The following is a 27586-nucleotide window of genomic DNA, read 5'->3' on the forward strand; positions in this document are numbered from 1 at the left end:
ACGCATCGGTTCCGCAGGCCATCGGATCCCTTGAGCGGGATATGAACCTGTCTAGTTTCTTGTTGAGTCTCGATGCCATGATATCCACGTCCGGCACTCCCCATCTTTGGCAGAGTGCTTGAAAGACTTGTGGATGCAGAGACCATTCCCCCGGCCATAGAGTCTGGCGGCTTAAGAAGTCCGCCTGAAAGTTGTCCACTCCTGGAATGAATATTGCCGATATGCAGGGCACATGCGCCTCTGCCCATAGGAGAATCAAGCTCACCTCTCTCTGAGCGGCTTGACTCCTGGTTCCCCCTTGGTGATTTATGTATGCCACGGCCGTGGCATTGTCTGATTGAATTCTCACCGGGAACCCCTGCAATTTTGACGTCCAAGCCCTGAGGGCTAGTCGAGCAGCTCTGAGCTCCAAGATGTTGATGGGCAACTGCTTCTCTGGCTTTGCCCAAGTACCTTGGCGAGTGCAACCATCCAAAATTGCTCCCCAGCCCGTCAGGCTGGCGTCTGTGGTCACTATCTTCCAAGCCACTGGGCTGAAAGACTTCCCCTTCAGTAGATTCTGAGGGTCTAACCACCAACACAGACTTTGTCGGACTCTTGATAAGAGCGGCAACGGGATATCCAAGGCCTGTGGCCTTCTGCTCCATGCTGACAGGATGGCTGCCTGTAGGATGCGAGTGTGGCTCTGGGCGTATGGTACCGCCTCGAACGTGGCCACCATCTTGCCTAGTAACCTCATACATAGGCGAATAGTCGGTTCTTTCTTGCTTAGAACCAGTAGGATTAATTCCTTGATGGCTTTTACCTTCCTCAGAGGTAGGAACACTCCTTGTTGTTCTGTGTCTAATCTCATGCCGAGATATTCCAACTGCCTTGTGGGCTGGAAAGCTGACTTTTCTCGATTTAGGACCCAGCCGAACCTCTCGAGGTATTGGACCGTGAGGGCCACTGCTCGCTCCAAGCCGGGAGACGAGTGGTCTATGACTAGGAGGTCGTCCAGGTATGCTAGGATCGTGACCCCTTGGATCCTTAGCTTGGCTAGGATCGGAGCTAGGACCTTCGTGAACACCCGGGGGGCCGTAGCCAACCCGAAGGGAAGCGCCACGAATTGGAAGTGACGCGAAGCCACCATGAAGCGTAGATATCTTTGATGTGGCTGATAAATTGGAACATGAAGGTAGGCATCCTTTATGTCTATGGACGCCATGAAGTCGTCCTTCTGGAGTGTGGCAGCTGCTGACCGCACGGATTCCATCCGAAATGAGCGGATCTTTAGATATGCATTTACCATCTTTAGGTCCAAAATTGGCCTGACATCTCCATTGGGGATGATAAATAGGTTGGAGTAGAAACCCAGCCCCTGTTCCAGGACTGGCCGGAATCCGAGGCGGATCGTTTGGAATCCTCGACTCCTGGAAATGAGGAGGAGGAAACCTTAGGAAATCTAATTTGTAGCCTGTGGCCACGGAAGACCGTACCCACTCGTCGGGAATGCTGGCTTCCCAAATCTCTGAAAAGAGTCGCAGCCTTCCCCCCACCTTCGTGGGTGGGGGCGCCCCTTCATAAGGTTGGCTTGGGGGCTGGTTTTGCTGGTTTGCGAAACCACTGCCTTTTGCCTCTAACAGCCTGTCCTTGTGATTTGCTGTTGAAGCCGAAGTTTGCTTTTGCAGGAGGCCGTCGATACTGCTTGGCATTAGAGGGCCCCTGCCCAGGGGAATACTGTCGTTTAAACGCAGGCCCCTGAACCTTCTTCTTAGTTGGCAAGAGAGTACTCTTGCCGTTTGAAATGGTCTGAATGTATTTATCTAGGTCTTCTCCGAAGAGTCGTCCTCCATGGAAGGGGAACCCTACCAGGAGCTTCTTGCATGGGGGCTCAGCCTCCCAGCTTTTTAACCATAAGAGTCTTCTCATATGGATAAGGGATAACGATAAACGTGACGCTTGCTGGATAGAATCCTTGATTGCGTCTACCGTAAAACATATGGCCTTAGGGACATCCGAAAATTCTTCTGCCTGCTGGGCAGGAATAAGTTTAAGCATCTGCTTAAATTGATCCGATAATGCTTGAGCGACCCCAATCGCAGCCACAGCTGGCTGTACTACTGCCCCTGCAGTAGTGAAGGAGTTCTTAAGTAGTGCTTCCAAGCGCTTATCAACTGGATCCTTGAACACCTGTATGTTTTCTACAGGGCATGTTAACGATTTGTTAACACATGAGATGGCTGCGTCCACTGCAGGAGTAGCCCATCTTTTGGAAAATTTTTCTTCCATAGGATATAGGACAGAGAACTTCTTAGGTGGTAAGAAGATCTTATCTGGCTTGTTCCAATCTTGGAACAAAACTCCCTCTAATAGAGGATGGATCGGAAACACAGCATTGCTTTGAGGCGCCCTCAGTGAGCCCAAAGCTGAAACCGTCGATACCTGGAGATCTGGTACTGGCAAGTTGAATGCCCTATGGACCAAGTCCGACAATCCTTGAATCCACCAGCTCTCCCTCAGGGAGACTGCCCCAGACTCCTCTGTATCCGGATCTTCGATCCCTGAACCTACTTGGTCCTTGTCCAAGAGGTCGTCCAATTCCCCTGAGGAAAGGACCTCCTCTTCTGAGGGTCCGCGCTCGGGCGACGGAGATTTATTCCGCTTACTGCCCCGCATAGCTGCGGCTATCATTTTACCCATGCTTTTCTGCATCTCTTTTAAAGAGGTGAGTAATACCTCCTCCGTGACCATCTTAGGGTTGGACTGACCCGCGTCAGCTCCAGCCCCAGATCCCGATGGCCCCAAGGCTCCCTGTGGGGAAAGCAGCGGCATAGCATTGTCCGAGACCTCAGACTCTCTGGGGGAATCCCCACCTCTTGTACCCTTGTTTTTTGATGCCATGGTACAATACCGAGGTACACCTGCTACTTATTGGTACCTGGGACTTATAAATAGTTAAATGCCCAAACACCTGTTTGGGGGATAAAAAATGCTTCCTCTCCCCTAGATGACACTTTTTTTTTTTTTTTTTTTTTTTTTAAAAAAAATCTTTTTTTTTTTTTTTTTTTTTCAAATCTAGGAAAGAAAAAACATTCTGTCCCCCTGAGTAGTATTGCAAGAAAAACTATGAGATGGAAAAGAAACAGCCTATTTCTAGGCTTGAAAACAGTCTTTCTGAAGACTGCAATATTCTTTCTGGCCACTGTGTGTCCTCGGCGCCCCGTGCTTGCCGTTCTGGTCTTTCCTCCTCAGTTCCAAAGTATTGAATGAGCTATATGGAACAAACAAGGAAGGGCCGCCCCTTCCTTAAGCCACTGACCCGCCCTTCCCCCCCAGCAATCTCAAACAGGAAATGCCCCTCCCGACAGGGGGGGGGGTGGGGTTGGGAGGAAGGGACCTCTCTGCTCCAGAGGTCGGCGTTTTGCCTGCTTTGCAGGCCGTGAGGAGGAAGACTGAATGGAGCATCGCCTGGAGGCTTGCAGGTAAGCACAGCTCTCTGACACACACATATACTTTTATATCACACAGGCCCCACTCAATGCTTTTCCAACACTACAAGGGAGGTCACATCTTATGGGGAATAATACATATAGAGCCATCCTATCTTTATGATATGTGACTAGTTTGCCAGATGCAGTGCATAACTTTAGGCATGTCCCCTGTGACCCCCCAGAAAAAACCTGCTAAGAACCAAGTTCCGCAAGTTTTCCCCTCACTTACCTGCTCCATGCCGCAGGACTTTGCCAAGCAAGAGGCCCAATCTTCCCCCATCTCGGTGGGGATGTCTAGACCTTCAGGCCCTGGGTTCCTATGAAGGATCCACTGTCCTGGGCCCATATAGCACTCTGGCAACAGAAACATTAGGCACCCAAAGGTTTCTAAGTTCTGGGCCCAGGGTCCAGCTCTCTAAAAAGAAAAGCATTATGGGCTATACCCCAAGGGTTTGGGGTCCGGTTACTGACCACTTTAGCGCTGAGGCTTTTTTGGACAGAACCGGTTAGCTCACCTAATCCCAAGGATGTGGAGGCAAGCTAAACCATGACTAACACCTAAGACACTGGCGGAAAAACTGAGGTACTCCTCCTATGGGAGGGGGTTATATAGGGAGGGGCATTTCCTGTTTGAGATTGCCAGTGTCTACACCTGAAGGTACTCCATATAACCCATATAGTAATGAATGCCGCTCTGTGTCCCGTGATGTACGATAAAGAAATGTGGTATATGTGGCCAAATTCCAACACACACCTAATCCGACCTGTCGTCTGTCAGTCCACGATTGGCACGTTTTACCATCTCATTTGGAGTTGTCCAAATATTCAGACTTACTGGACGCAAGTTGTGTATTCTGGGGCTGTTGCCTGACGTTGAGGTGGATAAATACCACACAATTTTCATATTAGAAACATTATTTTTAGCTCGTAAAGTGATCGCCCAGAGATGGATGCAGGATTTGCCCCCCACTCTACAGATGTGGAAAAAGGCTGTTAATGACACTTTGCCTTTCAAGAAGCTGATTTACACACACAGGGGCTCCACACTAAAGTATTCCAAGGTTTGGGACAGATGGCTAGAGGATGGAGAAACGCGTGTCCGATTATGCCTTGCCCGGAGGTTGTTCTACATTAAAATGCTCCTTTTGTCCTCGTGAACATGGGAATGTATAACTAGCGGTATCTAGGTAAACCATATGAGCACGCATTTCACCATATGAAACTGTATTTTTATTGACGAATGTGCTTGACTGACTTGTACTATGTGCTTTAAATTAACCACCGGACCATATTGCTGGTCAAAGACCAGAGCACTTTTTGTGATTCGGCACTGCGTCGCTTTAACCGACAATTGCGTGGTCGTGCGACGTTGCTTCCAAACAAAATTGGCGCCATTATTTCCCCACAAACAGAGCTTTCTTTTGGTGGTATTTGATCACCTCTGCGGTTTTTAGTTTTTGTGCTATAAACAAAAATAGAGCGACAATTTTAAAAAAAAAAAATGAATATTTTTTACATTTTGCTATAATAAATATCCCCCAAAAATATATAAAAAAAAAAAATTTTTTTTTCCTCAGTTTAGGCCGATGCGTATTCTACATATTTTTCGTATAAAAAAATCGCAATAAGCGTTTATTGATTGGTTTGCGCAAAAGTTATAGCGTTTACAAAATAGGGGGTAGTTTTATGGCATTTTTATTAATATTTTTTTTTTTTTACTAGTAATGGCGGTGATCAGAGATTTTTTTTCGGTACTGCGACATTATGGCGGACACTTCGGACACTTTTGACACATTTTGGGGACCATTTTAATTTTTATAGCGATCAGTGCTATAAAAATGCATCGATTACTATAAAAATGCCACTGGCAGGGAAGGGGGTTAACACTAGGGGGCGGGGAAGGGATTAAGTATGTTCCCTGGGTGTGTTCTAACTGTAGGGGGGGGGGGTGGACTCACTAGGGGAAATGACTGATCGCTGTTCATACATTGTATGAACAGACGGTCAGGCATTTCTCCCCTGACAGGACCGGGAGCTGTGTGTTTACACACACAGCTCCCGGTCCCCGCTCTGCAACGAGCGATCGTGGGTGCCCGGCGGTGATCGCGACCGCCGGGCACGCGTGCTGGAATCAGGAGCGAGCGGGGGATGCGCGCCCCTAGTGGCCACTTCCCCTGCCGACGTAGAGCTACGGGCTCTCGCGCAGGAGAGCCGACCTGCCGCCGTGTAACTGCGGCGGCTGGTCGGCAACCAGTTAATAAAGTTGTTTTTTTCCAAGTAAAAAAAAAATGTGGTATATGTGGCCATCTACCTGAAGTTCTGCTGGAACAAACACAGGAAAAGTCATAGATCATAGACACTCACCCGTAGCTCAGCTGGCACCGCGCAGTCTGCCAACATCGCCAAATCTTCCTGCAGACGTCCGTTCCCAGACGGTTCCGCAGTCAGAACTTTTACACAAGTTCCCGGCTTGGAAGACACTGCGGAGGGAACACAACTTCACTTTAATTTTTCCTTTTCATTTTGCATGACTCTGTGATGCATTTTATTTATTACAGGCACTTATATAGGGCCATCAATTTACACAGCGCTTTACACATATATTTTACATTCACATCATTCCCTGCCCTCAAGGAGCTTACAATCAAAAGTCCCTAACTCAAATTCATACATACACATGCTAGGACCAGTTTAGGCAGAAGCCAATTACCTACCAGAGGGTCTTTGGAGCGTAGGAGGAAACCCACACAGGTACAGGGAGAACATGCAAACTCAGTGCACATAGTGCCGTGGTTGGGATTCGACCCGACCAAGGCACTACCTGCAAGGAGTTTATAAAACTGACACAATGCTGTCTAGGGGATCCCACTCACTGCAGGCCGTGCATGTACAGTGCCTTGAAAAAGTATGCATACCCCTTGAAATTGTCCACATTTTGTAATGTTACAACCAAAAAACGTAAATGTACTTTATGTGATAGACCAACACAAAGTGGAAGGAAAGTGATAAATGGTTTTCAAAACCGTTTACAAATGAACAACTGAAAAAGTGTGGCGGGCATTTGTATTCAGCCCACTTTATTCTGGTACCCCCAAGTAAAATCTAGTGGAACCAATTGCCTTCAGAAGTCACCTGATTAGTAAAATAGAATCCACCCGTGTGTAATTTATACTCAGTATAAATACAGCTGTTCTGTAAAGCCCTCAGATGTTTGTTAGAGAACCACCTTCGAGAACAAAGAGCATCATGAAGGCCAAGGAACACACCAGACAGGTCAGGGATAAAGTTGTGGAGAAGTTTAAAGCAGGGTTAGGTTATAAAAAAAAAAAAAATATCCCAAGCTTTGAACATCTCACGGAGCTTCTGTTCAATCCATCATCCGAAAATGGAAAGATTATGGCACAACTGCAAACCTACCAAGACATGGCCGTCCACCTAAACTGACCGGCCGGGCAAGGAGAGCATTAATCCGAAAATCAGCCAAGAGAACCATGGTAACTCTGAAGGAGCTGCAGAGATCCACAGCCTAGGAATTGTATCCCATCGTTGGCGCCATTGGTAAGAATTGTGTCCCATCGTTGGCATCATTGGTAGGAATTATGTCCCATCGTTGGCACCATTGGTAGGAATTGTATCCCATCGTTGGCACCATTGGTAGCAATTGTGTCCCATCGTTGGCACCATTGGTAGGAATTGTATTCCATCGTTGGCACCATTGGTAGGAATTGTATTCCATCGTTGGCACCATTGGTAGGAATTGTGTCCCATCGTTGGCGCCATTGGTAGGAATTGTGTCCCATCGTTGGCGCCATTGGTAGGAATTGTGTCCCATCGTTGGCGCCATTGGTAGGAATTGTGTCCCATCGTTGGCATCATTGGTAGGAATTGTGTCCCATCGTTGGCACCATTGAGCCCCGTAGTTGGAGTCATTGGGAGGCATTGTGTCCCCTTGATGGTGTCATTTTGTAGAAATTGTGCCCCATTGCTGGTATCATTGAAAGGAATTGTGCCCCATCATTGTTGTCATTGGGCCCCATCGTTGGTGTCATTGCGAGGAATTGGGAACCATTGCTGGTGTCAGTGAATGAAATCGAGCCCCAAGGGCCAGATAAAAAGCAAACAAAAGGCCACATCCAGTCCCCAGGCCGCAGTTTGGAGACCACTGCTATAGACTCTCATTACAAAGGCTCCATGGTAATATCCTAAAAAATTGGGCACCATTTTTCCTAGTGCACATGGATAGCGATTTTTAGTGCTTTTGTAGGCCAATTACAGTTATTTTGACTGAGTGATGACAGGGAAAATTGGGTTCTCTGAAGGAGTCTGTTCATTGCATAAATACTCTAAGTACCCCATCATCTACTCTGTCTGTACATCTGTTCTGTTATACAATAATAGTACTCTCTCTGGGAAAAGACCCCTTGTTGCTGTGGAGAAAATAATAATAATAATAATAATAATAATAATAATAATAATAATAAATATATATATATATATAAATATATATATATATATATATATATATATATATATATATATATATATATATATATATATATATATATATATATATATATATATATATATATATTTTTTTTTTTTTAAACAAAAAAAAAAAAAACACACACAAACACAAACATATATTGGTGCCGTGACCCGGGTGACGATACCTACACTTTCCTGGTACAGACTATTCTCCTGGAGCCTTTAGAGTCCTATGGGATGCTCATTCAGTTCTTTTCCAAACCTTAATGAAGGGGGAATAACCTGCACCCCACCCCCCCAAATGTGTTTGGCTACCTTTTACCTTCTGGTAGTCTAAATTTTTTATCAGCACTAAAGATTTGTAAACTCTGGCTGGTGATCTTTTTTTGTCACTTTTACAAAGTGCTCTTAAATTATAACTAAAAAGGGCAAAAAAAATTTTTGGGGATAGAGTGGAGACAGATAAGAAGCCATGTCAGGTTCATATGGCTGCCTTTCCATTAGGAAGATTGGCCTTCTCGTTTACCATCATCAGTGAAAGAAAACCCCAAATTTTGGGTTGTCACCAGAACAGGAATAGAGGGGAAATCTTCTAATAGGGACAATAGTTCTGGTGAAAACCAGGGATTCTCTCACTTCCTGTTGTGGCCATGGGACAGGAAGTGAAAAGGAAACTCCTGAAATGGGACACAAGTAGCCAAACAAAACCCGACAGGGGTTATAACTCCCACCCTCAATCTATCCAAAATTAAAAAGGGAAGTTTTGCCTTTAGTTCTACTTTAATGATAAAAGGTGGAGCCTTTTTTTTTTGCAAAGTCATACTATATATTATACCATTTTGGGTGTTTATTCATATCAATAAATGCAGTTATGCAGACATGACAAAACAAGACGGGGCCTTCTATAGTCTGGAATAAACCTACCAAATTCATAGACCTTTTTACATTTCTCCTCCAGCTCCTCAATGAGGTCCTGCAGCCGACATTGCTTAGCCAACCTTTTGCAATCCTCCACGTGCTCCACGTTGACGTCCATGCGCCCTGAACAGACACACAAGTAACAGAGAAGCACTAAGAAGCAGCGCCACATCTAGGCATCACTTAACACTACACCCAATAATTGCAATGCTAAATTATATATATATATATATATATATATATATATATATATATATATATATATATATATATATATATATATATTCCTGCCCGACCAATAGCGAATGGATGGACGGGCGTTAGTTTTGTTATCGTGACTGGACATTATATGACGTTCTGTCAGGATTCCCTGATGGCGCAGCAGCACGATCTGTCACCGGCCGTGTCCATGGGACACGACCGAGCAGACTACCGGCACCATGTGACCACAGTGCCCAAATCAGTTCCTTTCATGCCATCCTTTGGATACAACTGCGTTGCTAGCTGTGATTGGTCAATGTAATCACATGGTACAGGCAGGGCCAATCACAGCTCATCTGTACCATTTGATCAGCTCTGGCCAATCAAAACAGACTGAATGAATCAGTTTCATTCACTAAAATGTTTATTAATAATAAATAATTTTTTTTTTTTATTATTTTTTTTTTTACATACTGTTAACAGTACATTTGAGCCAAACCCCCACAATAGAAAAACAGCGTTGAAGATAAAGGAAAGCCGACACATATCTGTTAAAGAGGAGAAGGCCAAGACCTCGACCGGTTTTGCGGTAATACCGCTTCTTCAGGAGGATCTGTATGATATACAATACAGTTTACAAAAACTAGCAACAATATAAACAAAGTAAATATACAATTACAGCATTTTAATATCGTGAATACAGTCAATTGTCAGAAAGTATGTCTATCTGCTCACCAAAAGAGGTTCATGGGTGAGGAATCGGCTCGAAGAAATAGTTCCCCCTCGTTCGCCGCGGGGGCTATGCGACACACTCTAATAAAATAAATAAATTGGTTTAGTGAAACATAATCATTTAATTTTACTAAACCAATTTATTTATTTTATTAGAGTGTGTCACATAGTTCCCCCTCGTTCGACGGGGTGGGTATTTCTTCGAGCCGATGCCTCACCCATGAACCTCTTTTGGTGAGCAGATGGACATACTTTCTGACAATTGACTGTATTCACGATATTAAAATGCTGTAATTGTATATTTACTTTGTTTATATTGTTGCTAGTTTTTGTAAACTAGTAACACTAAAAGAAAGCTCAATTTGTGTGAACAAAATGATAAAAATTTCATTTGGGTAGAATGTTGCATGACCGCGCATTGTCATTCAAAGTGCGACAGCGCTGAAAACGGAAAATTAGCCTGGGCAGGAAGGGGGTAAAAGTGCCCAGTATTGAAGTGCACACACTGCATAGAATGCATTACAGGAGAACAATCTTAAGGCTTTACAACCACTTTGCACCTTTGCAGCCAAATTGGGATAACATTTTGTTTTAGATTTGTTACAGGTTTTCCCATTTATGTAATGTAAAAGGGGTGACATAGCAATTTCTTTAGCAAAAGTGCAGTGGGGCAGTGTGCAAGGGGAGTTGCATCCATCAAGAACACTTTCGATCACCTACCTGTGTATAGGTACTGAAGAATGGAGCCAAAAGCTGCTGGATTGATCTGAAAGGAGAAAAAAAAAACATTTTAAAAATTCTTTGAAGTGCCACCTGCTTCCCAGTACAGTGGTACCTTGGATTACGCACATAATTCATTCCAGAAGAATGCTTGTAATCCAAAGCATTCCTATATCAAAGCAAGTTTCCCCATAGGAGTCAATGGAAACTCAGATAATTTGTTCCACAGTGACTGCTACTGTATGCAGTACTGCATGTGGCCAGAGGTGGGGGGGGGGGGTGTTCCGGAGACACGATGCGATGGATGCACGATGCATCCCGGTACTGCACACCCCATTGGCTTGAATCCCGCTCATCTTGTGGGGCAAAGTTTGCAACCAGAGTCAGGATTTCTTTTAAATAGCTTGTATTGCGAAACGTTTTTTATAAACTTGTATTCCTGTACTGGATATTGTGCACTCATAACACTTTATATGTACGATAGAAGCCGACATCAGCATTCAGCAACCAGGTGACACAGAACAGGGAGCGTTTTGCATAAGAAAACAGGTAAAGCAACAGTTTAAATTGACATTTATAATTTTATGATCCGTTTGTATCATAAAGCAAAGTGGTCAGCTATTTGAATGTAAAGCCTTGTCCCGGAGCAGACCCCACAAAAAAAAGTGTGTGGTCTTCATTAGAACACACTATACACCTTTCAGATTTTTTTTTCTCTGGGGGAAAATTTACAAAAACTAGTGCACGCAAAATCTGGTGCAGCTGTGCATAGGAACCAATCAGCTTCTGGGTTGTATCGTTAACCACTTCCCTACCGGCCTATTGCGGAATGACGTTCGCAAGTTGGCTCAGTTATCCTGACTGGGTATCATATGATGTCCAGCAGAATAAGCCACTCGTGCGCAACCCCCCCCCCCCCCGGGGCGATCAGTGGTGTGATGCGTCTCTCGGGCGCACCGCATTGCTGATCTTGGTAAAGAGTCTATGACGTAGATAATCAGGTACAATTGGGCAGCACAGTGGTGCAGTGAGTAGCACTTTCGCCTAGCAGCAAAAAGGTTCGCTGGTTCGAATCCCAACCACGACACCATCTGCCTGGAGTTTGCATGTTCTCCCTGTGTCTGCGTGGGTTTCCTCTGGGTACTCCGGTTTCCTCCCACACTCCAAAGACATGCTGGTAGGTAAATTGTATCTTGTCCAAATTGACCCAGTATATATGTATATTGTGTGTATGACTGTATCCCTAGCGTGTCATGATCCTACGGGGTAAAATGACCGCACCAGCCAAGCAGATACTGGCTGGAAAAAGCGCTCAGAGAGTTCGCATGCGTTGCGCTATACAAGTCATTCATTCATACAACAAACCTAGGAGGATTCGTTTCATCCGTGTATAACCTGAAGCCAGTCACTTCATTGGGTATATGTGAGGGTTTGCAACCACTTTAAATAGCTGTATTGGGCCAACTGGCTTAAATTAACTAATTCCTACCATTTGCTGCGGTTGCTGTCAACAATGTATAAACTGTATGTACCATCAGTGTGTTTGGCAGTTCAGGGACTTCCTGTCTGCTTTTGGAAGAAAGTGGGCGTTATGGCTGGCTTAGAGGACATTTTGATGCCCTACACCCACCTATCCATCTCAGCCAATCAATGAAAACCTTGCATTCATTGGTAAGGAAAGAAAAAAAAGGGGGGGGGGGTAATAAACAAGTGAGAGAGGAAAAAAAAACAAAACAAAAGGGCTTCATTCAAATGGCCGAGCAGCGCAACTAAATTTAGTTCCGGCAGCAGATGGGAAATCCCTATACCACCGCTGAAAACACAGAGCTGTATACTGTATGTAGCGGATTCTGCATTGAGTGCTGACAGCAGGTGCATCTATTAGTAAAGGAAATGGCTATTCTGGGCAAGCTCAGCCAAAATCTAATTACTGTATTTATTGGCGTATAACACTCACTTTTTTACCCTGAAAATAGAGGGTAAACTGTGCCTGCATTTTATACAAAGGGGGGCTTTGGAAAGTTTTTTCCCTGAAACTTCCCTCTTAAAGTTAGGGTGCTGATAAATACAGTATTTAAACGTGAAAGCAGACAGAGTTAATCAGACTTTTTTTTTTTTTTTTGATAGAAGGGTCAAAACAAAACAACAAACAACACACACACACACACACAATATTGCTCTTCTGCAAATAACCAGATAGTGTAGGGTGACATCTACTGGCCACAAAACGGTACTGCACAGTTAAAACAAATATTCTGCTGTTGAGGTGCACCGAATGGAAATTTTGGTGCCGAAACCAAAAGCTCATTGTGCAAAACCAAAAAATGACAGATAAAAAAACAACAAAACAAAAAAAAAAATGTATATAAAAAAAAACAAAATTATTTTTAACTTATTAATATCATGATTATTAATTTTAGGTCGGCCATTATCGACACCTTAAGCCCAATAAAAATGCATCCCTTTAAAAATTCTATGTAAAGTAGGTATATGGGGGGTGGGGGGGGTAGGACTTTAAATGAGGGCCATGACATACTAGAATCACACGCCTCCATCTGAAATTTTTAAAAAGACTTTAGACGGAGCATGAAACACATAGGGCCAGATTCAGATAGATCAGCGGATCTTAAGGTCCGCGTAATCTATCTGATTAAAGATCCGCCGCCGCAAGTTTTAGAGGCAAGTGGTTAATTCACAAAACACTTACCTCCAAACTTGCGGCGGCGGATCGTAAATCCCACGGCGGAATTCAAATTCCGCGGCTAGGGGGAGTGTAGTATTTAAATCAGGCGCGTCCCCGCGATGATTCAAATGCGCATGCGCCGTCCGCGAATTTTCCCGGTGTGCATTGCTCCCAATGACGTCGCTAGGAAATCATTGGTTTCGGCGTGAGCGTAACTTGCGTCGAGCGATTTTGTGAATCGACGTACGCAAAAAAAAAAAAAATTGACGCGAGAACGACGGCCATACCATTGGCTGCGCCTCAAAGAAGCAGGGGTAACTATGTGCCCGGGAAAACCCTTACGTAAACGTCGTAAAAACACTGCGTTGGGCCTGCGTACGTTCCTGAATTGGCGTATCTCGCTGATTTACATATTCTCGGCGTAAATCAGCGAGAACGCCCCCAGCGGCCATTTTTTAATTGCAGTTAAGATCCGACGGTGTAACACAGTTACACCTGTCGGATCTTAGGCATATCTATGCGTAACTGATTCTATGAATCAGGCGCATAGATACGACCGACGCAAGTCTGAGATACGACGGTGTATCAGGAGATACACCGTCGTATCTCTTTGAGAATCTGGCCCATAGCTGGTAAAGTGGACAAATGCATGACGGCACACACACACATGAAAGAAAAAAAAAAAAAAAAACTCATTGCAGTATAAAATAGAATTGTTGTGAGCTGGCTTGTAATCCACATCATAAAACATGTATTGAAATTGATTATTATTATTATACAGTATTTATAGCGCCAACAGTTTGCGCAGCGCTTTACATCAGGGAAGACAGTACAGTCACAATACAAGTCAATACAGGAGGGATCAGAGGGGCCTGCTCGTTAGAGCTTACAATCTAGAAGGGAGGGTCACGTGGAACAAAGGGTAGTAGCTGTGGGAGATGATCAGATGGACTCAAATGTGTGGGAAGGGTAGGCTTCTCTAAAGAGAAGGGTTTTCATGGATCCTTCAAAAGCTAATAGAGAAGGAGATAGGCGGATAGATTGGGGTAAGGAGTTCCATAGGCTTGGAGAGGCTCTGGAAAAGTCCTGGAGACGAGCATGGGAGCAGGTGATGAGAGAGCTAGAGAGTAGGATTTTACAGAAAGCTCATAATAATCTAAAACGGTAAATGCATGATTATAACAACATATCTAAAAAAAGGAGCTCAATTAAAAAAATTCTATGTATGTCTTCACACTGGTCTGTTGCGTTTTCGCTGTGGTGTTAAAAATCTTTGGTCCCCCATAACACACCTGTGTTGCATTACGTGACCTTTGAAAAAACACACCATAAGCACAATAAAATCGCATTTGACACCATTATCTACACCTTTTTTCTCTATTGCCAAAATGCAGAAAACAGATAGGTTTGGTTTGTCGCCAACATTTGGGTTGCATCCCTATTCTGCTGTCAATAATACTAATCACATAATGCTACAACAAAGCACACACACGCATACTTTACTTTTTGTCTTGGCTTCTTACCAGCGGATGTTTGAGAGCAATCATATTCTTCCCCTTCCATTTAGTCTCAAACATTTCAGCAAAATATGGACTTCGAGCGCCGAGGACGCAGCGGTGAGCGCAGAATGACATCCCGTGCACCAGGAACACAGTGTCACTGTAGGAGCCTTGCTCAAGGAGCCTGAAGAAGCAAAGAGAGGAAAACCCCAATGTGTATTATAATTGAATACAAAGTAGTCAGAAGATATCTTTAGGCTGTGTTCACACTAGTTGGAATTGGATGCAGAGAAAACCACATCCAATTTGCGATAGGAGATTGCGACTGGCTCTTTATGGAGCCAGTCCCATGAGACATTGCAAGACCCCGACAATCACAGGCACGACTCCTAGAGGCAGAGGCATGATGGGATTTGTAGTTTCACCACAGCTGGAGTGCCAAGGTTGCCCATCCCTAGATTTACAGAGTTTCTGGCAAAAGGGACTAGAGAGGTGATCAGTGCACTACAGTTATAGCAAGATGAAACAAACTGAACTCTTGAGCAGATGTTCTGTGCTGCCTAAATGCATTTCAAAGATTCATGTATATTTATACCTAGATTCAGGTACGGCGGCGCATCTTTCTGGCGGCGTAGCGCATCGTATTTACACTACGCCGCCATAAGTCAGAGAGGCAAGTGCTGTATTCACAAAGTACTTGCCTCCTAACTAACGGCGGCGTGGCATAAATGCGGCCGGCGTAAGCGCGTCTAATTCAAATAAGGATGGGGGGGGCGTGTTTTATGTTAATTACTCGTGACCCGACATGATTGACGTTTTTTTACGAACGGCGCATGCGCCGTCCGTGTACATATCCCAGTGTGCATGCGCCAAAGTACGCCGCAAGGACGTATTGGTTTCGACGTGAACGTAAATTACATCCAGCCCCATTCACGGAAGACTTACGCAAGCGACGTAAAATTTTCAAATTTCGACGCGGGAACGACGGCCATACTTAACATTGACTACGCCTCCTAGGGGCAGCTTTATCTTTACGCGGCGTATCTCTTACGGAAACGGCGTATCTTTACTGCGACGGGCGCACGTACGTTCGTGAATTGGCGTATCTAGTCATTTACATATTCTACGCGATTTTACCCCCATTAACCCCCAGGTCCACATCTCCTATGCCGAACGCCGAAGCCGCCTGAAAAAAGGGTCCGGGACTTGTTTTGAGCTTCAGGCGTTCGGCGTGGAGATGTGAACCATCTCCATAGAGGGCAATGGTATTTCTCCCCTCCAGCGTATCGAGCGTCGGGCGTAAATATGCCTAGGTGTGAATGGAGCCTAAGTTCACTTTCAGCAACATTTTCTAAAAAGCCTCCCTATGCAGTTCCATATCCCCAAATCAGCACTTCTCCTTTTTCAATTGCCCCACCTGCTCCCAATACACATGCAGTTGTGGTGGAGGGAATCTTCCCTGCAAAAGATTGCTGAACCCATCTGATCCCCCTCCATCCTGCATAACACTGCAATTGTGCGCCCCCTAGTGGCTGCTCCAGGACTTTTAAACTACGTGCAGTGCACTCTCTCCTGGGCTTAGCTGCTGCAGCTAGAGAAGGAAGGAAAACACTGCGCATGCATGCAATTTGCACAGCCCAAAGTGGATGCTGGGGGGCATGAAATGATAGTATCCAGCCCAAACTAAGGCTGGGTTCACACTAGTGAGAATTGGGTGCGGTTTTCCCTGCATCCAATTCGCATGAAAGCAGATTGTTACCGGTGGAGCCAATTTACACATCTCTGTGGCGATCTTAGTGTAAACCCAGCCTAAAACAAAGATTGATCGAGGGGGCAGTCATTTTTGCAGAGAGCCCCCCAGCTGCATGTGTAATGTGAGCAGGTGCAGCAGATATGGAAAATGTATAGGGAGCATTTTGGAAAAATGTCACAGAACTTTAAACATCAGGTGTACCATTAACACTGCAACATTTTCACAACAAAAAACTATACCATTAGCCTTTTCGTCAGTTATGGTTTATACAGGAGGAGCCTCGGCATAGGCAATGCGGCTCCCACATGCACTATATTGTCAAAAACTATACCGGGGTTATGGCCAATATCTTCAGCCATAATCCCGGTAAACCACAACACACACATGAGAGAGATAGATTATAGAGATAGAGAGAGAGATAGAGAGAGAGATAGATATATAGATAGATAGATATATAGATATATAGATAGATAGAGAGAGAGATATATATATATAGATAGAGAGAAATATATATAGATAGAGAGATAGAGAGAGATATATAGATAGATATATAGATAGATAGAGAGAGATATATAGAGAGAGATATATATAGATAGAGAGAGATATATAGATATATATTAGATAGATAGATAGATAGATAGATAGATAGATAGATAGATAGATAGATAGATAGATAGATAGATAGATAGATAATGGCAGCCTAGTCTTATGCCGCGTACACACGATAATTTTTCGGCATGAAAGAAAACGTTGTTTTTCAGCATGTCCAAAAAACTACGTTTTTCCAACTTCATCACTAAAACCGACGTTGCCCACACACCATAGTTTTTAAAAAATGATGAACAAAGCGCGGTGACGTACAACGGCACTATAAAGGGGAAGTTCTATTCGCCTTTGGGCTGCTTTTAGCTGATTCCGTGTTCGTAAAAGACGATTTGCGCTTTTCTGTCTGTTACAGCGTGATGAATGTGCTTACTCCATTACGAATGGTAGTTTTACCAGAACGAGCGCTCCCGTCTCATAACTTGCTTCTGAGCATGCGCGGGTTTAAAACGTCGTTTTAGCCCACACACGATCATTTTTTACTACCTGAAAAACTACATTTTTTAAAACGTTTTTTTTTTTTTCAGAAACTGAAAAACGATGTGCAGCCCACACACCATCATTTTAAATGACGTTTTTAAAAACGACGTTTTTTTTCATGACGAAAAATGATCGTGTGTACGCGGCATTAGTCTGTAGGGTTCAATATTGAGTTGGCCCGCCCTTTGCAGCTATAACAGCTTCAACTCTTCTGGGAAGGCCGTCCACAAGGTTTAGGAGTGTGTCTATGGGAATGTTTGACCATTCTTCCAGAAGCGCATTTATGAGGTCAAAATGACCAAAAAGAATGTCGGTAAGGGACATTTCAGGGACAGATCTAAAAAAAAAAAAAAAAACACCCCACCACACAGATTTTTACATACTGACCCTGGTTTTACTGAGGCTGGCAACCCTGATGGGGCCCCCTAGTGGCATGGGGCCCTCGGGCAGTGCCCAAATGTGCCCCTGAACTAAACCCTCTTTTAACATCGAGTGATAGACAGGGACAATTTGGTCTTTATTGCAGGCTGAAAGGTAAGTGTGCTGGGAAAATGTTTTATGACAGTTATGGTTTTATTGGGGATATTCAGATTGCTGCTCTGCATACCTCTGTAAGAAGTCATCATAATAATCTCTCTGCATGCACTTCGCTGTGATTCGCTTGTATTCTTTTAGCAATCTGCGGATGGTGTCGCTCAGCGCACCGTACAAACAACGCTCCCCGTCAAAGGTGTTCACCTCACACCGGGCACCTGCAAAACAACGGATCACATTCAAAACAGGAACACTCACACTAGACTATTTCCGAGAAAGAAAAAAAAAACACACATTGTTTATGGCCTGAAAAGCCATAGCCCAGGGGTAGGCAACCTGTGGCGCTCCAGCTGTAGTGGAACTACATTTCCCATGAGGCATTGCAAGGTTGGCAGTTACAATTACTCCCAGATGCATGATGGGACTTGTAGTTCTGCAACAGCTGGAGTGCCACAGGTTGCCTACCCCTGCCATAGGCATTAAATACTGTATATAAACCCATTTATAACAGAAAAACAATAACCAGATCACCCCCTACATTTAAAGAAGTCGCACGAGAACGTTCAAACTTCTACTTAACCCCCCCCCCCCAGGTGACCAAGTGAATGTGGCACGTCGTAAAGTTCAAATCCATCTGGCTTGTTGTTGTCGTCCTATCCCCACTCCCTGCTGTCCAACCACACTACTAGCCAGAATTATAAATGCACCCGTCACACGGACGTTCCTTTTGTCCGTTATTCATCCATTCGTTAAACGGATGAAAAACGGACATCAATGCATCACTATGGAAAAACGGATGTAAACAGAGGATTGTCTTTTTACATCCGCTTCCGTCAACATTTTTTGAAAACCGATTAAGGCCCTATTTTTGTTCCATTAAAAAAAAAAAAAAAAAAAAATGTAATTGATGAAAAACAGATGCAAAAAACTAACAGTATGTTTTTGCATTAGTAGTGCATGTGAAAAAATAAATAAAAATGATGTAAACTGCATCTGTTTAATATTTTGATAAAACGTGACTGAACTGTTTAAGGGTCCTTTCACACAAGCGCTCCGTTTGTTTCATCCGTTCAGTCACCTTTCTCCCCCCCCCCAAAAGCACCTTTCACACAGGCTTTCCGATCAGGTCTGCCTCTCAGTTTTTCAGGCGGACCAATCGCACGCTCCATTCACTCCTATGGAGTGGCGGAATGTCAGCCGACACCCGCTGCTATCCGAGAAATGTTCCCCATTTGTCTGAGGGATAGACAGAGAGATTTTAAATCACATACATACATACATACATATATATATATCCCCGTTCAGATTTCACAAACAGTAGAAGGGTCTTAAAGGGGCATTAAATACCAGGATTGCATTACATACATAGTGTAGAGTTCAGGGGGTTACAATCAGAGTGCAGAGCTGTCACTTGTAAACACAGAAACCAGACTTCTGTGTTTACAAGTGATTGTGGTGATCAAAGGGTCTGAGCCAAAGGTGGTGGTGGAACTGAGTTCCCCCAAGTTCCCCCTGAAAAAAAGCCCTGGAGATAGGATAGATATCTATTTTTTTTTTTATTTTTTTTTATTAGAATAATAATATTTGGGGGTTCCAAGTAATTTTCTAGCAAAGAAAATACTGCTTTGACTTTAGTTAAACAAAAAGTGGCAGAAAAATCCTGGTCAGCAAGTGGTTAAAGCGGAGCTCCACCCTAAAGTGGAACTCACGCTGATCGGAACCCACCCCCCCTCCGGTGTCACATTTGACACCTTTCAGGGGGGAGGGGGGTGCAGATACCTGTCTAAAGTCCCAATATTAAAAGTCAGCAGCTGCAGTATTTGTAGCTGCTGGCTTTTAATATTTTTTTTTCAGCGGACATCCGCGTTAAGGCAAGCAAAATGTTGCAATACTTACAATCAGAGTGCAGAGCTGTCACTTGTAAACACAGAAACCACGGAGACTCTTTACCACGTGATCAGCCGTGTCCAACCACGGCTGATCACGATGTAAACAGGAAGAGCCGTTGATGGCTCTTCCTCACTCGCATCTGACAGACGCGAGTAGAGGAGAGCCGATCGGCGGCCCTCCTGACAGGGGGGGTTTGCGCTGATTGTTTATCAGCGCAGCCCCCCCTCGGATCGCCACACTGGACCACCAGGGAAGGGCAAAAAAAAAAGTATTGGAAAAAAAAAAATCAATAAAAAAGATGCCAATCAGTGCCCATTTGACTGGCAACATGTGTAAATCAGTGCCGCCCCAAAGTGTCCATCAGTGCCACAGTGCCCATCAGTGCCACACCACAGTGCCCATCAGTGCCACCCCACAGTGCCCATCAGTGCCACCCCACAGTGCCCATCAGTGCCCAGTGCCCACCTATCAGTGCCCATCTGTGCCACCCATAAGTATCCATCAGTGCCGCCCATGAGTGCCCATCTGTGCCGCCCATGAGTGCCCATCAGTGTGGCCCATGAGTGCCCATCAGTGCCACATACCAGCGCCGCCAATCAGTGCCACCTCATCTGTGCCCGTCAGTACTACCTCATCGATGTCCATCAGTGCCATCTCATCAGTGCCGCCATATCAGTGCCCGTAATTGAAAGAGACATCTTACTTATTTACAAAAAAATTAACAGAAAAAAATAAAAACGTAATTTTTTTTCAAAATTTTCAGTCTTTTTTTAGTTGTTGCACAAACAAAAAAAAAAAAATCGCAGAGGTGATCAAATACCACCAAAAAAAAGCTCTATTTGTGGGGAAAAAAGGACGCCAATTTTGTTTGGGTACAGTGTAGCACGACCGCGCAATTGCCATTCAAAGTGCGACAGTGCTGAAAGCTAAAAATTGGCTTGGGCGGGAAGGTGCGTAAGTGCCCGGTATGGAAGTGGTTAAGTATTACCTTGGGGAAATGCAGACTAGAATACAGGCATACCCCACTTTTAAGTACACAATGGGACCAGAGCATGTATGTAAAACAAAAAAGTACTTAAAGTGAAACAATACATTTTTTCACTTCTAGGGTGTAGTGGGGGGTCAGGGACTGTAGTGGGGGTATCAGGAGATGTAGTTGAGGTCTCAGTGGCTGTAGAGGAGGTGTCAGGGGAACACTGGAACAGGGCGGGTTATGCTCTCTGAGCTTCAGCTCCTTCTACTGCGACTGCAAAATGTCTGTACAGTGCTTGTAAGGCACTTTACATACACTCACGGCTATGTCCTTACTCGCGAGTGTATGTAAAGTGAGTGTACTTAAAGCGGGGTATGCCTGTACCTCAATCACTGAGCAGCAAATTATATCCCCTGTGATGCATTCCACTTATCTTGCAAACCTGGCCTGTTAGTGACGAGGACTGGAGTTGAGAATCACCGCTATAGAAGGATAGGCTTTGTTTATTTTTTTATGTCTGAGATTAAAAATCACTAACTTTATTACTAACACAAGAGGATGAACAATCCCCCTTGTGATAGCTTTAGGCAGACGATGCATTCTCTTTATGGAGACATTAGTCGTCTATTAGACCACCAGTGTCTCCCCTGCCCTCCAAAGCAGCTGATCAAACACAGATCATGCTTGATTAGCTGAATCCTTGGCTGTAACAACCAGAGAATGACAACTCTGAACCCAGAAGTGATGAAATTGGACACTTCCGGGTTCATTCATCACACAGAGGATATTGGGGAAAAGATGCTAACTCCCATAGGAAGCCATCCGGATCGCTTACCATGGATTACGGGGGCTTCCCAGGAGTAACAAGAGAGTCCAGGAACCACTGTAGGCGGTGGCAAGCGGGGGAGGGAAGGGTACCTGTAAAAGTGATTTGGTGCCTGTAAAGCCACCCAGATCACTTTTGCTTAGCAGTTGATTGCTGACTATCAAACTGACGGCCAGTCCTGCGATTTCAGCAGTGCGGGGGGAGGGGTGGGCTGAGATTCTACGCAAAGTTACCAAACCAGATGCTCTGCATAGTAAATACAGAACTGGACCAGCAATTATCAAAACCAGTTAAAACCAGACGAGTGTCAACTCTTCTGAAATTTTACATGAAGTATGACCCGGAGGGAAGATTCGTTCTCAACAACAGTGGAGTCATCTTGGAGCTCCGCAGGAGGACTTTACCATTTCTATCAGCCTGGGATCACACTGATGCGTTGCGGAACACATGTAGGTCGCAAACAATCGCAGCAAATGCCTCTGCGAATTACATGCGGTGTCTCCGCATTTGCACTAGAGCTGCACGATTCTAAAATAAAATGAGAATCACAATTTTTTTTTGCTTAGAATAAAGATCACGATTCTCGTGGCGTAACATCATCTTTCACATTATGCAAAAAAATTGGGCTAACTTTACTGTTTATTTAAAAAAAAAAAAATTCATTGAAGTATATTTTCCCCAAAAAAAGTGCATTTGAAAAGACGGCTGCGCAAATACAGTGCGACAAAACATTGCAACAATCGCCATTTTATTTCCCAGGGCCTCTGCTAAAAAAATAAAATAAAATAAAAAATGTATATATATATTAGGGGGTTCCAAAAAAAAGAAATTGAAAATTAACTAGCAAAAAAATACAGATTTTAACTCTGTAAGAAACAAGTGTCAAAAAAAGTTTTTTTCTTTAACCACTTAAGACCTGGACCTTTAGGCAGGTAAAGGACCTGGCCAGTTTTTGCGATTCGGCACTGCGTCGCTTTAACTGACAATTGCGCGGTCGTACGAAGTGGCTCCCAAACAAAATTGGCGTCCTTTTTTTCCCACAAATAGAGCTTTCTTTTGGTGGCATTTGATCACATCTGCGGTTTTTATTTTTTGCGCTATAAACAAAAATAGAGCAACAATTTTGAAAAAAAAAATGCAATATTTTTTACTATAATAAATATCCCCCCCCCAAAAAAATTATATATATATATATATTTATTAAAAAAAAAATTCCCTCAGTTTAGGCCGATACGTATTCTTCTACCTATTTTTGTTAAAAAAAAAAAAAGATAAAAAAAAAAAAAAAAAAAACGCAATAAGTGTATCGATTGGTTTGCGCAAAATTTATAGCGTTTACAAAATAGGGGATAGTTTTATTGCATGTTTATTAATATTTTTTATTTACTACTAATGGCGGCGATCAGCGATTTTTTTCGTGACTGCGACATTATGGCGGACACTTCGGACAATTTTGACACATTTTTGGGACCATTGTCATTTTCACAGCAAAAAATGCATTAAAAATGCATTGTTTACTGTGAAAATGACAATTTCAGTTTAGGAGTTAACCACTAGGGGGCATGAAGGGGTTAAGTGTGACCTCATCTGTGTTTCTAACTGTAGGGGGGTGTGGCTGGACGTGTGACGTCATTGATCGTGTTTCCCTATATCAGGGAACACACGATCGATGACGGCGCCACAGTGAAGAACGGGGAAGCTGTGTTTACATACAGCTCTCCCCGTTCTTCAGCTCCGGGGACCGATCGCGGGACTCCAGCGGCAATCGGGTCCACGGGTCCCGCGGTCACGGAGCTTCGGACCAGGGCGCGTGCCCGCGACCCACGGCTGGACACTTAAAGAGGACTTCAGGTACGTGCTTGTGCCCAGCCGTGCCATTCTGCCGATGTATATCTGCAGGAGGCGGTCCTTAAGTGGTTAAACTTTCCTCATTTACAGACTGAAGTTCATTCCTGTGATCTAAGAAGAAAAAGTTACAATGTTTATAGTTATCTACCACAATGTTGGGAAAACTTGGCAGGCTGCCCGTTTTTTTCCTTTTGACAGCTGAGTGAGCAGAGAACTCTACACTTATTACATGAATACATGGGAAATTCTGCATAGAGATCGTGAGGGGAGGGAGGAATCGGGATCACAATTATTAATCGTGCAGCTCTAATTTGCACCAAACTTGTTGTCTGCACCCAGAATCGGATCGCATGGGTGTTCATGCCCACGCGATCCAATTCTGCAAACTGCACTGTCGTTAACTTAACATGCACTCTGCCATCGGTTCGCATGAACAGGTTGCGATTTTGATGTGGTGCGGAATCCACAGCGAATTTGCTTTGCATCTAGTGTGAACCAAGGCTCAGTCAGCTCTGACTCAAGGGAGGCAGCGATCGATTCCCGCCAGCGATTAAAGCGGTTGTAAACCCGCAATGATTTTTTTTATTTATTTTTTCACCTGAAAGGCAAAAGCCATAATGAGCTAGTATGCACCGCATACTAGCTCATTATGAAATACTTACCTCGGAACGAGGTGTAGAGAACTTACCTGGTCCACGCCGAGCGAGATGTCCTCTTGCGTCGGTGTGTCTTCCGGGTATCGCTGCGCCAGCGCTGTGATTGGCTGGAGCGGCGATGTCGTCACTCCCGCGCATGGTCCGGCGGCTGCCGGCCCTTTAGGCGAGGCTCCCCACAGCGGCGCAATTTCGAGGGGAATATCTCCTAAACCGTACAGGCTTACCTGTAGGTAAAAGTGGTAGTAAAGACTTTACTACCACTTTAATTAGGGGGGGGTGGTCAATGCAAATAGAGGTGGGGGGGGTTGGATTTACCAATAAAAGCTGAAATTTATTCCACTTTTATTCCCTTTATCATCATGCAAATATCCAAACACCATGATGGGTGGGTGTCCGTCTGCAGGGGTGGGTGCTCCTAGGCAGGCTGTATTTGCATGTAGACCACGAACAGGTGATGCCAAGCCTCCATAGTTAAACAGAAACCCGATGATGAAAGGAGGCGGGCGCTAGGGACAGTCAGGCTGGGGAGGAAAGGGCTAGATGAGACTGGATGTCCCGCAGATGGGAAATGAGGCTGGGTCTGTGGCTTCTAATGTACAATGTGAGAAGCTCACAGTGTGCAGTGAAAGCAGGAGTAAACCATTTCAGTCCAGGAGAGAAGTCTATAAAAATGGAAGGCGAAGCTGGAGTTCAGAGGTTATGTGGCTTACCATTGGCTAAAAGGTACCGCACCAGTTCCTCATGTCCACAAAGACAAGCGTAATATCTGAAAGACAAGGGAAACAAAGCGAGTCAATGAGAGGGGCTCAGTTTTGGGACAAACCTTAAAGGCATCTGTGATTTTTAGGGGGGAGTGACAAGTTCTCTTGATGGGAAGATCGCCACCCTCAGTTACCTTCTCCATCCACGTAACAGAAATGGCAAAAAATTTCCCCATTTTATATCCTAAATGTTAAAGTGAAACTTCAGGCATGTGGGACGTCCCACCCCTTATTGCCCCGCCCCAGAGGAACCTTCACTTTTCACTAGAGATGCACTGAAATTTCACAGGCCGAAACATATTGGGCAAAATAGGGGTTTTCGGCATTTTTCCAATAAAGAACAAAAGGTGCCAATAATGGAGCAGAAAAGGCATGCAATAATGCCGCAAATTTGAACGTTTTTTACAGTGCGTTTTTCATAGGTCACGCAAATCAAAAACGCAACATGGGTGCGGGGGAGGTGTGTTCTTGGTGCACTTTTTTTTAACTGACAAAAAAAAAATGCAGCAAGCGAGATTTTTACCACCACAACGGAAGTTCAACGGACCAGTGCGAAGACATAGAATTTAACCCCCTGGCGCTGGTTTATGGAAATATGCGGCCTCTCTGCGACTGGTCCTTAGAGCCGAGGGGCTGCATATTTGCTGTGCATCCAGCTGTGTCGAGAGCGCGCTTGCGACACAGTCACCTATGCCTAACCGAAGCAATCAGGAGTTTGCCGATCATGTGCTTATAAGCCCTGCCCATCCTCTTAAAAGGCCGTGAGGCGCCGAGGTTAAAGGGGTGCATTTTTCTTGCGCTAAAGGTAAATGAATATGAATTTATTGGCCATTATGATATTAATTAAAAAATTGAATATAAATTTTTACATACATACACACTTAGGTAGATTCACAAAGAGTTAGGCCGGCTTATCAGTAGATAAGCCGACCTAACTCTGAATCTACGCCGGCGTTTGTTTACACTTAAACAAAGCTAAGATAGAACGGTGCAAGCCGGCCTATCTTAGCTTGCAATGTTTCTGGTGGCCGCTAGATGGCGCTTCCATTGCGGCCGGCGTAGATTATGTAAATGAGGGGATACGCCGATTCCCAACGATTTACGAGCGTACGCCGTTTCCGTACGCGATAGGCCGCCTAAAGTTATTCCACCTATGAGGTGGAATAACAATGTTAAGTATGGCCGCCGTTCCCGCCGCGAGGTTCGAATTTTTTACGTTGTTTGCGCTAATCGTCCGCGAATCGGGATTTACGTCGTTTACGTACGCGTCGAAATCAATAGGCCCGTACGGCCTACTTAGCCGCACTGGGAAATGTAGTCGCCCGGCGCATACGCAGTGTAAAAAACGTCAGAAAACGTGAGGTCAAGCCTCATTTCAATACTACACGCCCCCCTCCCAGTCATTTGAATTAGGAGCGCTTATGCCCGCTCGTTTTAGGCTACGCCGCCGAAAATTTGAAGGTAAGTGGTTTGAGAATCACTTCTAACCTAAATAATTTAAGGCGGTGTAGCCTAAAAAGAGTAGGCTAGGCCGTCCTAATTTTAGGCGCCCCTACGTGAATCTACCTAACCATGGGCTAGATTCAGAAAGCCCGCCGTAACTTTGTGCGGGCGTAGCGTATCTCAGATACGCTACGCCGCCATAACGTAGTGAGGCTGGGGCTGGATTCACAAAGAACCTGCGCCCTAAGTTACGGCGGCGTAGCGTAAATCTGCCTGCGTAAGCGCGCCAAATTCAAATTGTGAAGAGGTTGGCGTGTTTTATGCAAATAAAACATGACCCCACGTAAATGACGTCTCTAACGAACGGCGCATGCGCCGTCCATGAACGTATCCCAGTGCGCATGCTCCTAATCACGTCGCAAATAGTCAATGCTTTCGACGTGAAGGTAATTTACGCAAAGCCCTATTCGCGAACGACTTACGCAAACAACGCAAAATTCGACGCTGTCCCGACATCCATACTTAACACTGGAAACTCCTCATATAGCAGGAGTAACCTTACGCCGGAAAAACCCTTATGTAAACGACGTAAAAAAAATCCGCCGGGCGCACGTACGTTTCTAGCTCATTTGCATATTCTACACCGAAATCAACGGAAGCGCCACCTAGCGGCCAGCGTAAATATGCACCCTAATATACGACGGCGTAAGAGACTTACGTCGGTCGTATTTTAGCAAAAATCCGGCGTATCTTGCTTTCTGAATACGACGTACACATACATATATTTTTTTTATTATTAATTACACACACACACACACACACACACAATATCTCACAAAAGTAAGTACACCCCTCACATTTTTGTAAATATTTACTTCTATCTTTTCATGTGACAACACTGAAGAAATGACACTTTGCTACAATATTGTGTAGTGAGTGTACAGCTTGTATAACAGTGTACATTTGCTGTCCCCTCAAAATAACTCAACACACAGCCATTAATGTCTAAACGGCTGGTAACAAAAGTGAGTATTTTTTTTTTAAAACTGTAATTTCTGGTTTCGGCCAATTACATCTTGAATTTTCGGCACCAACATTCCCATTCGGT

The 27586-nt window shown here is 44.4% G+C and overlaps 1 protein-coding gene across 1 annotated transcript in view; it reads right to left on the reverse strand.

The window, feature by feature from the left end:
- ABTB1 (ankyrin repeat and BTB domain containing 1) overlaps window positions 1-27586 on the reverse strand; it is a 49062-nt gene that overhangs the window by 19631 nt on the left and 1845 nt on the right. The window contains exons 3-8 of the mRNA XM_040358977.1: window positions 24985-25040; window positions 18155-18299; window positions 14736-14895; window positions 10530-10575; window positions 8883-8999; window positions 5838-5953 (exon numbers count right to left, since the gene is read on the reverse strand). Coding sequence (XP_040214911.1) covers window positions 5838-5953; window positions 8883-8999; window positions 10530-10575; window positions 14736-14895; window positions 18155-18299; window positions 24985-25040 — 640 coding nt within the window. The remainder of the gene's footprint in view (window positions 1-5837; window positions 5954-8882; window positions 9000-10529; window positions 10576-14735; window positions 14896-18154; window positions 18300-24984; window positions 25041-27586) is intronic.

This window comes from Rana temporaria, chromosome 7 (genome assembly GCF_905171775.1).
Source record: "Rana temporaria chromosome 7, aRanTem1.1, whole genome shotgun sequence".
NCBI classification, from domain to species: domain Eukaryota; kingdom Metazoa; phylum Chordata; class Amphibia; order Anura; family Ranidae; genus Rana; species Rana temporaria.